Source organism: Leucoraja erinacea, chromosome 4 (genome assembly GCF_028641065.1).
Source record: "Leucoraja erinacea ecotype New England chromosome 4, Leri_hhj_1, whole genome shotgun sequence".
Lineage (NCBI taxonomy): Eukaryota > Metazoa > Chordata > Chondrichthyes > Rajiformes > Rajidae > Leucoraja > Leucoraja erinaceus.
In genome coordinates this window covers 98,215,575-98,230,537 of record NC_073380.1, presented here as the reverse complement: position 1 = coordinate 98,230,537, position 14,963 = coordinate 98,215,575, and the positions used below count along the sequence as shown (strand labels likewise).

Sequence of the window (14,963 nt, the reverse complement as noted above, 5' to 3'; positions counted from 1 at the left end):
GTTGACTTTGTGCTCCTTGTGGTTGGTTTAATATGTACCAACTCTTATTTACCTGTTGTCTGGCCAGATTTGATAGTGAAGATAGACACAAAGCTAGAGTAACTCAGCAGGACAGGCAGCATCACTGGAGAGAAGGAATGGGCGACGTTTTGGGTTGAGAAGGGTCTTGACCTGAAACGTCACCCATTCCTTCTCTCCAGAGATGCTGCCTGTCCTGATGAGTTACTCCAGCTTTTTGTGTCTATGGTTTAAATCAGCATCTGCAGTTCCATCTTACAGGTTTGATGGTGTTCTTTTAACTCTACAGGTGAGAAATCTACTTACTTTGTAGATGACTACAGTATGATATGCAGAACAGTATGTAGGCCCCGCTCAGTCATGACTGACCATGGGGCGATGCATCCTAGGTGTTGGCTGCTTGCTCCAAACTTCGGGTAGAGGAGCTTCTACTGTGGCGTCAGAGACCAATGCGGGAGTGACAGTCTCTGTTGCAAAGGTCACAAACCAGTGTGGTCTCTGCTCTGTTGAAGTTGCTGAGCTCCTTTCTGCGTGCCTGCTTGTCTGCCGCTGCTTTCAACCGTTTCTCTTCCCCGTTTTGAGATGTTTGTTCTGGGTGCCTTCCACCTCGTGCGGTCAGCTGTAAGGCTCTCCCAGGACTACACATTGACTTCATATCTCTCTTGCAGACATCCTTGTAACATAGCTGGGGGCGGCCGATGGTTCTCCTCACAGATGGCAGCTCTCCATAGAGGATGTCTTTTGGAATACGGCCATCCTCCATGATTTTGAAGCTGCATACCCAAATCTCGTTGCACTTATGTGCAATGACAATAAAATATATTGTTATTATTATTTTGCTTGTTGTGGCTCAGAAATAATATACTGGCACTCTTTGCCAGGAGGCTCTGTTATAATTTCAATCTTGTGATTTGAGTAAATTAACTCTGCTAACATTCCTGGATTATCCTCGATGCAAATTAAATATAGGCTCCAATTGTAGCCTCAAACATAAAGGACTTTCATTGGTATAGTGTCTTTCTCAAACACAGGGTATCCCAAAGGACTTTCCAGCTGATGAAAACTTTTATTAATAATAATAATAATAATAATAATTTTATTTATAGAGCACTTTAAAAACAAACATAGCTGCAACAAGGTGCTGTACATCACTAATCATTGACAAAAAAGTTAATACACACCAAAAATAACAATCAAAAGAAATAGTAGGAAAAGACATGTAAAATAAAGAAACATCAAAAACACCACAAACCGAAGCAAAGCCTCAGGCATGGTCAAAAGCCAGGGAGTACAAATGCGTTTTTAACACTGGATTTGAAAATGGACAGTGATGATGTGGCTCCAGGGTGTTAGCGGAGCAAACAGAGAAGGCTCTATCCCCTCTGAGCCTCCGACTAGACCTCGGTACCTCCAGGAGCAGCTGACCAGCTGACCTGAGGGACCGGGCAGGAGTGTATGGGTGGAGCAGCTCAGAGAGGTAAGGCGGGGCGAGCCCATTCAGAGATTTAAAAACAAATAACAGTAACTTAAAATGAACCCGAAAGTGCACCGGGAGCCAGTGTAGGGAGGCCAGAATTGGCGATATGTGCTTAAGAGTGGTTGCTGTTGAATGTGGGACCGTTTTGTATGCAAGGGATTCAGTGGCATAATTTTAATGTGCAATACGGGTCCCTTCATCATATATGCCAATGGATTGTTAGTAATCATGTTTTAAATGTATTTCATTGCTTGTTTGGCATTTTGGAATCTGTTGTAGTATATACATACAAGTTTATGAATTGTATTCATGAGCCATCTGCCAAAGATGTAATGTGATTTAGTGCAAATTTTCATTTGAGACGCACTTGGATACGTGATGTAATGTTTAGATGCCATATAAATGGAAGATGTTGCATAGCTCTTTATAATTGGCCTCATCGACTTAAAAATAAAGCAAATCAGGATTTATAAAATTATTGCGCAAGACCGAATTGATGTACCATGAAACCAATCAATGTTTTTTATTTCCCCTTTAAACCAGCTTGCTTTATAATGCAAATACATGCTGTTCTAAGATTTTTTGAAAGTCAGTCTTGCCAAGTGAATAAGCAGCAGCTACCTCCCTCATCTTTTTCCTTTGAATGGATTCTTACCTTTCATGAAATGTTTTTTTTTAACTTTCCCTGAAGTAAGAATAGAATAGAATAGAATTTATTTGCCACCACAACCAGGGTCGGTGGAATTTGGTGAATATTTTGTTTTAATTTGTTGAATGTGTGAAAAATTATGGTCAATTATTTTCATTTGGTTTTCAAAAATATTGCTTCCAGTGACACGTTGAAACAATGGATAAGACATGTACTGTTAGAAGGCCATTGGGTGTCACTCTTTTAGTAGTTTGGGGCCTACTGGCCATTTTGTGCCTATTCTGTTTCATTGAATGGCCATGTCGGCGAGGCTTTGGGATTGCTTTGAGTCACTTGTCTGTAAAAGATCACTAAATTTTAGAATCCCACAGCAGGCCAACACAAGGACTGGGCCAGGTCAAAGTGGCTGTTCCAGCCCAACCATTTTATATCTGAGTGCAGTGATTTTTGACCTCAATCAAAATATTTAAAATGAGTATTTGTGTAATTATCTCCCAATCTATGTTCTGTTCATGTATTGTTCATTGCTGCAATATTGGAAATGCACACTTTGCATTTCTTACCATTGTTAAACTTACCCAAACATTGTTCCAATGAAAGCCAAAGCTTTTAATCACATTTTTAAAACTAAGTTTCTTTCTTTTAGTTGACTTGGTCACCTATATCACAAGGTTTCAATGGGACATGGCAAAGTATCCAATCAAACAGTCTCTAAAAAACATTTCTGAGATCATCACTAAGGTTGGTGTCTCTAGATTATTTCTTGCATCTAACATAACTTTTAATATAAATCCTATGGTTAGTTTTGTGATAGCTTGCTCAAATTCTTATACTATTTGAGGAGAGGAAATAAATTAAATTGTAATGGTCAAAGTGGAGATATTTTATTGATTTGTTGATGTTTTGATTCTGAAGATGCCATTCTTTCAAGAATATTAGAAATGGATTTCTTGGATTTAGACCTGTCAGTGAAGAAATAATTGTGAATAAGCGAGTTTGGTATTCCGACTGCGCATGCCCAGGTCGGGTCACTAGCTATAAACAGTCTCAGCAACGGTGGTGCTACATTGTGTGCAGGCTTGCGTTTCGTCCGTGGTCGGGGTTGGGGCAACAGCAGCCACTGTTGACTTGCTGCTGGGCCGTCCCGGTCCCCTCCCCAGTGTCCAGGCCCTGTCCGGAGGTGTCCGGGATGGCCCAGGGCTGGCGGGGCGGCCCTGAACTTGCCGCTGGCTCCAGCTCGGCTCTGCTTGTCCCGCCGGGTTGGATGGCAGCCCTCCACCTCCACCTCCTCCCCGCAGTCCGACACCGAGACTCTTCTGAAGATTGGCAATCGCTGCCCCTGCTCGAAGACGGGCAACTCTGAGCCGCTGCTGCTGGAGTCATCCTGGTCGGAGAGTCTGCGGACGGGCTCCTGCCTGCAATGGGCAGGCCGGGCACCCACTGGAGCTGCTGGTGCTATTGATGGTGCTGGTGGCAGCAGCAACCTCCTCCCCATCCCTTGCCCAGCCCCATGCCCAGCGTCCAGGCCAGCTCCAGGTCGGGGCTGAAGGTCGCTGGCAGCGCGGCCCAGTTACGGAGGAGGCTGAGCCCTCGGGGGCCCTCGCTCCTCCTCGTGGTTGTGGATGAAGTGGCATCGGGTACCGTAGGGGCAGAAGCCGGTGGTGTGCAAGGTACGTCTTGTACTTGGGGTTGGTGGCTGAGGGAGCGCAGCTCGGCCAGGCCGTGGGCGGACTGGCACTTGTCGCCATAGTCACCCTCTGGAGCGTTCCTCTGGAGTTGGAGCTGGGCTGGAGTTGGAGCTGGCTGTAGGTCTGTGGGTTCTCCGTGCTGGCTGTGGGCCTGGGGCCGCTGGTGTCGTCGGACGGGGCTGTCGGTTGAGCCTGGGGGCCGGTGTCCCGTCGATCCGGACGTCTCCAGCTGCACCCTGGGTGAGGATGGGACACTCAAGGGGGGGGACCGGGGACAGTTCAGTGGTAGTTTGTCAGCACTTGCGGCGCCAGGGACACGGGTTTAGACACACCCAGCCAATACTCACTGAATCTACAGCGCTTGGTTCGATTTTTATTTATTGCTTTCGACCTTTGACAAATCCCATGATTCCTTGTGTTTTTCGGAATACCAAACTCGCTTATTGGAAGGCAGCTTGCAAGTTGTAGTATACCCATATACCTTCTGAGCTTGTCATCTTTGGTTTGAGTGGTGTTCTCGGAATAACATTGCATTGTGTGGATGGGGTAAGTAGCAGCCAACGTGTGCTGGTAGAGTGGGAATGTATGTATAGGGTGGAGTGCCAGTCATGTGAGTTACACTGTAGAAACAAGGAACAGCAGATGCTGGTTTACCAAGGAAAGACACAAAATGCTGATCTTTGGAAAACATGGTTAGGTGATAGAAACATAGAAATTAGGTGCAGTAGGCCATTCGGCCGTTCGAGCCTGCAGCGCCATTCAATATGATCATGGCTGATCATCCAACTAAGTATCCTGTACCTGCCTTCTCTCCATAGGTAGGGGACCCCTGATCCCTTTAGCCACAAGGGCCACATCTAACTCCCTTAATATAGCCAATGAACTGGCCTCAACTACCTTCTGTGGCAGAGACATTCCAGAGATTCACCACTCTCTGTGTGAAAAATGTTTTTCTCATCTCGGTCCTCGGAATAAAAGATTTCCCCCTTATGCCTTAAACTGGGACCCCTTGTTCTGGGCTTCCCCAACAGATGGGAACAATCTTCCTGCATCTAGCCTGTCCAACCCCTTAAGAATTTTTGTAAGTTTCTATAAGATCCCCCCCTTCCATATCTTCTGATCCCATTAATTCTAGCGAGTACAAGCCGAGTGATACCTTTTCAGGTCGAGAACCCAGTTTCTGGTTTGGTCCTAAACCTGAAACATTGTTCTGGACTTCCCCCTATAGCCTGTCCAACCCCCACTTAATCTTCGAGTACAAGATGATGTTTGCCGGAACCCAGTTTCTGGGACCTGAAACATCACCTATGCAGAGATGTTGCCTGTCTTGACTGATTGCAGTTGTCTTATGTGAGTTGCACTGTTCTATATGCTATTAAGCATCAGAATATCCCAATAATTTTCAATAACTCAATGCTTTTCTGTTGCATCATATGTTTGTCCTTTCCCAATAAGTGGAAGAATGGATTTGTTACCTGAATCTTCCTGACGGTTCTTTTTGTCTTCCTTGATGAAAAGAATCCAAGGATCTAATTTCCCCAAGAAGTAGAGTGCAAATTAGATTGACGTACTGATCAAAATTGTTGAAGAACGGTCCCGATTGAAAACATCACCTATCCATCCCTTCCAGAGATGTTGCCTGACCCACTGAGTTACTCCAGGCCTTTGTGTTTTACGCAGGATTTCAGCATCTTGCAGTTCCTTGTCTCCTTTATCTTCCTACCTTCCGAGCTATCGCAGAGGTGACATTTGAACTCGACACAATGAATCAGATTGTCCTAGGATTGAATCTAGCTCTTGTTTTTCAGGTGAATATTTTAAGATGAAAATATTCAATAGCAATTAGCAGTTTAGATCAGTATGTTATCCAAGTGTGTGCTTTGCTTCACAGTGAATTGGATTATTTTAATCATATTTAGAATGGACTTTAAATGTGCACTGTTATGAAGAAATTATCACTCAGTAATAATAATCATTAACCTTGTAGCTGCCTACTACAGTAAAGCATTTGAAAGATCTCAAATGTTCCAGTATTGATATTGTTTAATAGTTACTGAAGCTCAGTCAGAATCTTCAGTCCTGCTTGATTCATATATTCCCTCATTCCAGAAAGTTAATTTCACTTGAGTTAAGTTGAACAATTGCAGTTTGTTCTTTTTTTAATTTCATTTTTATTGATCTAAAAATAAACATTCTGACAATTTAATCGATTGTTAAAATATCTTCGATCGAATAATTAATAGCAAACGGGATCTAATCTCATCAGGTGATCATTGAGTCTCAGCAAAACTCTATTGTTGTGAATTGAGTGAATAAAAGTGCAAGTATGCAACGACTTAATTGCTTGCTGTTGTTAGATTTAAAACTCAGTGACACTTGCTATTAGATTGGGGCTGCCTACCTATCAAATTAATGGACCAGATCCAAAATCTCATTGTGCTTTCTAACCTTTTCTTGATTATCCTGTGATCATGTTGTTTGCCTTTTTATAGCCATGCAATATCATTGAAACCTGTTTGGTGCAGCCATCTAGCACAGCAAAATAGTCAGAGCGTGGCAGCTATGTTCCAAGTGATAAGTTTAGAGGTGCTGCTCCCCTGATCACTGAGAGGCCTTCTGATAGCTTTTCTCATCAAAGGTCTTTTCAACTGTCTCTAAATGTGTCTAATCTTAAAATGAAAACATTTATCTTTAAATCATTTATCTTTGTAAATCATTTAAACTATGTTAAGCTATTGTACATTCATTAAAAATATAAATACAAAGTGAAGGACAGAATAAAGACTTTAACCCTACCTTTTTCTAATAAAAATCAACTAAACCATTAAACTGAAGAGCACCATGTAATGTGAAGAACCTGATAGGCGGTGTATCTAGTTCCTAAACTCAGGATAATCCAGAAGTAATACTAATGATGTGTCCTGAAGTGCAATGAGAGGGGATATGTATCCGTGACTGCTCACTAATTTGTTCAGCACTCCAGTATTGCAGTGTGCTTATAAAGTAGTTATAAAGCCACCTATTGGCATCATAGCTGATTGTTGCCTTATGAATCACCAGCCAAAGATAAGTTTGATACAGTCAAACTTTGATACAGCCATAACTGATAACAAAGGAAGAGCAGCCACCTCTGATGATATTCATTCTTTGATTCACTCCACCAACCACAAATACCTCTAAACATTAGGCTTCATCCAGAATGTTTAAAATCAGTATGAAATCCAAATGGGGAAAAATTGTGGAACAAGGCACTTGAGAAACCTATAGCAAAGTATAGATCTGACACTCCATTAAAGACTGGAGGTTTGCAAATGTAGGGTATTTTGAGTATAAACTCCCAAGTGCTATGAAAAAGCTGCTCAATGTTAATACTGGAGGCACTAAAGAAATTGGTGCTAATAGGATTTTCAAGTTATTTTGTGTGTCTCACTAATTTGTTGTTATGGTTAATATCTGAGTAGGTCTTTTTTTTTTTTACCCTCCGGCAAAATCCTGATTTGGTATCGTACTGTGATTTATTTATTTTTTAAATTGTGGTAATGAAAGCAGGAAGACTTTGATTCACTCTATAAACCAGCATTTTCAGATGTTCATGTGAATAATCATTGACTAATTAATGTTGTTTGCAGCAAGTATCACAGATTGACAATGATCTAAAAGCAAGAGCATCAGCATATAACAATCTGAAAGGAAACTTGCAGAATCTAGAGAGGAAGAATGTGTAAGTTCTTTTTTTGATTATATTATTAAAACTACAGTTAAACATGATGGGCTTTTCACCTGCCATGTAATTTACAATTGAGAATTGTCCTTGGTCCTCCCGCTTGTTCTTAAACTCAGCCCTTAAAGTTTCATGCTGTCATTGAGGTATAGTTATTTCAACGTATGTTGTACTGTTTTTGCCAGGAGAACTGCATCTATAACTTGTGTTGCCATTGGTTTGTGTGCTCATTTGTAGTGGAAGTTTGATGACAAGAAGTCTTGCGGATATTGTGAAGAAGGACGACTTCATACTGGATTCTGAATACCTTACTACATTGTTGGTAGTTGTGCCCAAGTAAGAAACTTTCTGTGTGCATCTAAACGTTAAAGCTTAATTTGCATAGTTTGGCAATGGTTTTATAGGAAGAAGCAACCATAGAATTAGAAAATGTTTAGGCTGTTATTCTAAATACTGTCGCTGTTGGAAATCTGAGCTACAACAGGTAATTCTTGAAAAATTCTAGAATTATCAGCAATGGAGAGAGAAAAAGTTAATGTTTCTGCCTCAAGATTTTCCATCAGAAGATACTGGAGTTAAACTGTTTCTTAAATATTTAAGAAGGCGGAGAAGATGGGGGGAATGATGTGAAAAGGGTTGTAACCCTGGAGAGAGTAAATGACAACAATGGCTGATGGAGCTAGATAAGTAAGTCAAGTCAAGTTTATTTGTCACATACACATTCGAGATGTGCAGTGAAATGAAAGTGGCAATGCTCGCGGACCTTTGTGCAAAAGACAAACAACAAAACAGCCAAACAAATTATAAACACAATCATAACACACATATTCTTTTACATAATAAATAATGGAAGGAAAAACGTTCTGTAGAGTTAGTCCCTGGTGAGATAGGCGTTTACAGTCCGAATTGCCTCTGGGAAGAAACTCCTTCTCAACCTCTCCGTTCTCACCGCATGGCAACGGAGGCGTTTGCCTGACCGTAGCAGCTGGAACAGTCCGTTGCAGGGGTGGAAGGGTCTCCCATGATTTTATTTGCTCTGGAGTTGCACCTCCTGTTGTATAGTTCCTGCAGGGGGGTGAGTGAAGTTCCCATAGTGCGTTCGGCTGAACGCACTACTCTCTGCAGAGCCTTCTTGTCCTTGGCAGAGCAATTCCCAAACCAGATGGTAATGTTCCCAGACAAGATGCTTTCCACCACCGCTGCGTAGAAGCACTGGAGGATCCTCGGAGACACTCTGAATTTCCTCAATTGCCTGAGGTGGCCTGAGGTGAGAGGGTGGTAAAGTGAACTAAATTGGTAGCAGGGATGGAGGAATCTATTTATGTACAGAGACTTTTTGGCATGTTGGCCTTCATCTGTCAATATTTTTTCCCTAAGAAATATTATTTTTCTATTGTAACCAAAGGGTAGAGAACCTGATTTTTTTTTCTTTTATTATGCTCTCTGCCACTCATTTAATCTCCTCAACTTCATTTCCCCTTTAGCTTTGCATTACCTGTAGATTTACTGACATTGCACTGCCATAGAATGGACGCAGCACAGGTGTCTGTTTGGTTTGTTCAGCATTGAGTCTAATTATCAGAAAGCTGGAGAAAAATTCCCCCGGTGCTGTGTTAATTAAAATGCTCTCTTTTTCCCTTTAGAATAAATTACCTTGAATGGGAAAAAACATATGAAACTCTAGCTGACATGGTGGTTCCACGGTCAACCAAGTAAGAGAGGACTTCAAATTCTTGTTTATAAACTTTCTATCCAGTATTGATTGGAAATTTGACCAATGTGTTCTTGCTACTATTACTTTGATTTTTGGCACGGATCAACTTGAATATAATTTGTACAGACGCAGTGCGAGAGTAACTGTTTGGGCCTTTTATTGTAAACCAATATCTGCAGTTCCTTGTTTCTGTATATAATTGTGGCTTTTGTGTTCAAGATGCAGAGGAGAAACAGGAGGGTTATGGCTCGGAAGTATAGTAGAATGGAGATGTGGAATAATGATACTTTAACCTCTTATACAGAGGGCAGGGAATAGAGAAAGAGTACATGATTAGAGTTGTAAGTCATTCATATTAAATTCAAATATTGCCTCTTTTGGGAAAAATTGGATAATTCTGGTACAGTGCGTTATGAAGTTGCGTGGGAAAGGCAGAATGTGGATGAATTATTATTTTGGAAAGTCGTAGTATTTTCAAATCGGATAAAAAAAAATCTTGTTCCATACCACAATCCAGGAAATTTAATGTAACACTAGACCAAGTGGAACCCCTTTGGGCCCCGTCCCCAACGCAATAATCCACCACTCATCCACCCATTCCCCCAACGCAAGCCGTTCCCCCAATGCAATATTCCACCACTTACCCATTGCCCCCAACTGTGCAGGTCGACTCATTTTTAATGCAATATTCGACCACTCACCCATAGCCCCCACAGGAGGCCTGGTCCCCCAACGCAACTCTCTCCCCAACGTAAGATTCCACCCTTCACCCGTTCCCCCACTTGACACCATTTAGATAATAATCAGAAGACAGATTATGCTCGCTATATCCGCAATGTTCAACTACTGGTTTACGGATCCTGCCTGATCGTCTAACAGTAACAGGTGTAACGGGTTTAGGTGTTGACTCAACTGTTGGCTTGTTTGGCTCTGTTTTAGTACCCTGACTTTGACCAGAGGAATCTGTTTCTTTGTCTGTACTAACTGAACTTTGTGTTTCAATCACAGTGATCTCTTCCAACTCACTTTCAGATAAAAACTCGGGGATTAGGACTTCATACTCAGTTTTTGGTTCATCTTTGGCTGGAATCATTTGATCAACATGAACACTTTTGATCCTGTCTCCAACTTCAACTAAGTATCTTTTTGTTCCACACACTTCCACTATTTTCCCAACATCCCATTTGTCTCGACTGGACTTGTTGGGAGGACTGAGAACACAAACCTGCTCATCTGGCTTGAAGTACCTCTCCTTTTTGTGGGAGTCAAAATGGCGTTTTTGACCTAATTGTTTTTGCTCAACTCTCAAGGCCAAATTGGGTCGAACTAGACTTGGGCATATCCTTAGCCTTCTCTTCATCAACAGTTCTGCAGGTGAGTAACCTGTTGTGTGTGGTGTGGTTCTGTACTTCAGCAAGAAACTAGCCAAACAATGTTTCATGTTGAGCTTTGAACTACCCTGCAAAACCTGTTTCTTGAGAGCATCTTTGACAACTCTAACAGACCTTTCTGCGCCCCCGTTGGAGGCTGGATGGTATGGGAGAACAAGTGTGTGTTTTACACCATTCCACTGCATGAACTTTTTGAACCGTTCTGAACGAAACTGAGGCCCGTTATCAGAAACAAGTTCTTCCAGTAAACCATGGCATGCAAAAATTGATCTCAACTCATCTATGGTACAGTCAGTAGTAGTGCTTGACCCCATATGCTTAACCTCAATCCATTTGGAATGACTATCTACCAGTACCAGAAAATGATCATTACCCTTTTCACAAAAATCTACATGAACTCTCTGCAAATGTCTAATTGGCCACGACCAGGGTTGCAGTGGTGTTTTTGGTGGTTTACTCCGGCAATTTTGGAAGACACTACATTTGCTCAGAAATGATTCAATGTCACTGTCAATACCAGGCCAATACACAAAACTTCTGGCAATTGACTTCATGCTTACCAGGATGTTCGGCATCAAGTTCATTCATAATTTTGTTTCTCAAAGATTCTGGTACAACTACTCTATAACTCCACTTAATGCATCCCTGCTCACATGATAATTCATGGCGTCAATTATGGAAAGGCTTCAGCTTTGAGTTCAGAACTGAGTTCAATCCACTAACGATTTCAGTCCAACCGTTCAATGTCTGTTCATAGACCCACTTCAGCACCGCGTCTTTCTCTGTTTCAGCTTCAATTTCTGTTGCAGTCACTGGAAAGTCTTCATCTACAACTTGCAGTGTGTAGATTGAGTTCTCACTTCCCACGTCAGAGTTCTCATGGGGCAACCGGGACAACGCATCTGCAACTGCGTTGTACTTGTAGCTTCTGTACTCAACCTTGTAGTCATACTGGGACAGCAAAATTGCCCAGCGCTGCATCTTAGATGCTGCCATGGAAGGTATAGCTGACTTGGGACCATGTATCACTAGTAGTGGCTTGTGATCAGTCACTAGGGTGAATGGTCTGCCGAGAAGAAACTGATGGAATTTCTTGATTCTGAACACGATGCTGAGTGTTTCCTTTTCTATCTGTGCATAACTGTGGCAGTTCAGTTGTGTGAGAACTTGCTCAAGGATTTCCAGATGTTCTACCATGCCCTCTGTGAATATCAGTAGGTCATCCTGGTTGCACACACAGTGCGGAATGCCTTGTAACATTTTGTCCATTGCAGACTGGAAAGTTTTCGGTGAGGAATTCACACCATAGGGCAACTTTGTATATGAATACAAGCCCTTATGTGTATTGATAGTCAAGTATCGCTGACTTTCCTTGTCGACATTGAGTTGGGCGTAAGCATGAGACAAATCCAGTTTAGTGAAGACTCTTGCTCCGCTAAGTTCTGTGTACAGATCTTGTGAGGTTGGTAACGGATATTGTTCGTCATCAACGGCTTGGTTGATTGTGACTTTGTAGTCACCACATAGTTGAACAGTTTTGTCGGCCTTGGGTACGGCCACAATTGGCGTTGCCCTGTTACTCTGGTCTGTTCACGAGTCCTCCATTCCGTACTAACCTGTCGAGTTCTTCCTCCACTTGTTGCTTTAGTGCATGTGTTACAGGTCTTGGTCGAAAATACACAGGTCTCACATCTTGCTTAAGTCGAGTGTGTGCAGAGTACCCTGTTATTCCCATGTAACTGTTGGCAAAAATGTTTGCATGTTTGCTTATGACGTTTTCAAGACGTGATTTGGACAAATCGATGCTGAAAATGTTATTCCAGTCTAAATCTATTCTACTTGGCCAATCCTTTCCAAGGAGGGTTGGTTTATTTCTGTAGTTGGCCACTATGATGGGCAGTGTTAAGGGCCTGTCCCACCAGCATGCGACTGCATGTGGCGAGCGCGACCTAACGTCGCTTGAGCCGTACGGCCTCGCGGGGCCGGTCTCACTTCGATCGCCGGAGCCGTATGGAGTTGTGCGGAGCTGGTCCCGACATTGTTCGGGGCTCCGAGAAACTGACTGTCAAAAAATCCTGCGTGGCAATGGCCTGTACACAGCGTCTTGACGGAGTACGACTAGCGCGTGGCGTTGCGCATTGACGTCACTGCCCGGTGTGCCGTTGCGTGATGACGTAACCGCCCGACGCCGTGCGACGTCCAAATTCAGTCGGCCTGCCTCCTGCCCAGCTGATTGGTGAGTATGATGTCGGGACCAGCTCCAGACAGCTCCGCAGTTCGAAGAGGGACCGGCCCCGCGAGGCCGTACGCCTCAAGCCACCACGTTTGGTCGCGCTCGCCACATGCAGTTGCATGCTGGTGGGACAGGCCCTTTACTGATCGACCATTATGCTGAACATTACAGTTCATTTGTTCACATGTCTCCAAAACTTCGCCCGAGTTGGTTCTCAGCTTAACCTTACTCTCAAACAATGGTATCTGTGAGAACTTTGTTTCATACAGGTCTCTGCTCATGACCGAACAATCTGCCGCCGTGTCAATACGCATATCGATTAACTGTTTATTAATCAATAGATTCGTTTGAAAGTCCTTGCCTTGGCTGGTTGTAGGCTTATCAATGTTGGTTGCATAAATGACCATCTCCATTGTGGTAGCAATCTTGCAAGCTTTCTCAAATGTAAGATCTGGAGTGGTCATGAGTTTGGACCGAATTTGTTCATCCACTGGACCACAAACAAATCTGTTGCGTAGTGCGGGTCCGAGAAAGGTTCCAAAGTTACAGTGCAAAGTTACGTTTTCAAGGCAACAATGTACTCATTGATTGTCTCATTCTGCTTCTGGTTTCTAGTGCTAAATTTATAGCTTTCTGCAATTTTCAGAGGCTTTGGGTTGAGGTGCTCCTCCAACTTCTTCATAATGTCAATGTCTTTTGCCTTTATTTATATTTTTTTAATTTTTTTTTAATTTGTATTTTTATTAGAAGCAATGTACAGTAGTATAGCCCGCGGCATATGACAAAATACATTTAATGTACATCTTCTATTTTAAATTTAACAAGAGAAAAATAGAACAAGAGAGAAAGAACGAAAAAGAGAGAGAGTGAGCATTTTGCCTTTATGGGCGCAAGGAGATTCACGAGCGTGCCGTACACTTCAGGACCGATCTCCGTGAGCAGAATCGCTTTCATGCGTTCGCAAACGCCCTTATTTGTTTCAGTCGCTATCTCTCCTTCACCACTAATCTCCATTATGTTGTTTGCCGTGTAAAACATGTTTGCTCTCTCCATATAGAGCTGAACGGCTCTCTACTGTTGTCAAAAGTGCCAAGGTTTTCGATGTAGCCTGTGGACGCTGCCATCGTGTCGTTCCCTTTTTTTTTTTTTAAAAGTACATTCAAAAACCCCGATTTCCTGTCTGTTCTGGTGTAACAATTCACCTAAAACTTATCTGTACAAAGGCTATTCAGCTTGAGGAACTCGACAAAAAAAAGTCTTATACAGTCCCAAGGCCGGCATCTTGCCACATAGAGATAGCCTGACAAACTCTCGACGATTTGTCCAGCTGCTGTTTTAAACTACAGTCCCCTGCATAGAAGGATCTGCGGCCTATCGTGTCCAGCTCGCTAACAACTGCGACACAACTCCGTATTTACTGTTTAAAATGTTAAACAAGCTGCTTGATGCAAAACAGTCCTGCACTGTATTTAAAGGATGAGTTCCCAAACTCCACCCCATCCTCGTCGCCAATTTTGTTATATCCCGGACGGCAGAATAAATAACAACTTACACCCTGGTTGCCTGGATCACGAGAGAGAGATTTATTACCCAACATTCCCTGCTTATTTATATTGAACACCAACTCATTAACATATACATGAATATGTATGAATACATTACACCTATGTTCTCCAGAGATTTTGCCTTATCCACTGAGCTACTCAAACACTTTGTGCCTTTTTAAAATAGTGTACTGGTCAGACATGCTACATAGATTAAGTTTCTCTGGTTTTTAACATCTGTCCAAAAGAACTTATTACACTTAAAGTATATGGAATGTACATAACAGACCCCAAATGTATCTGGAAAGAGGCCTATCCACATGATTACTAGTTCAGTATCAACGTACACTCAGGAATAAATGTCCCGGGGAGCTGCACGCTATGGGAGTGTCCCGGGGAGCCGCACGCACGGTGGAAAAGGGCGGGGCCCACCAAACAACCGCGGCACAGACGACCGAAACGCGCCCCTGTCAGCCTGACTTGCCCCACAGGCCTCCCAGAGAACTGCAAAGAAGCTGGGCGGTGAGG

General features: G+C 42.8%; 1 protein-coding gene across 1 annotated transcript in view; it reads left to right on the top strand.

The window, feature by feature from the left end:
- Positions 1-14,963, top strand: part of LOC129696714 (V-type proton ATPase subunit C 1-A) — a 52,066-nt gene that overhangs the window by 22,444 nt on the left and 14,659 nt on the right. Inside the window, exons 5-8 of the mRNA XM_055634841.1 lie at positions 2,791-2,885; positions 7,462-7,553; positions 7,791-7,889; positions 9,197-9,265. Of these exons, the coding sequence (XP_055490816.1) occupies positions 2,791-2,885; positions 7,462-7,553; positions 7,791-7,889; positions 9,197-9,265 (355 nt within the window). The remainder of the gene's footprint in view (positions 1-2,790; positions 2,886-7,461; positions 7,554-7,790; positions 7,890-9,196; positions 9,266-14,963) is intronic.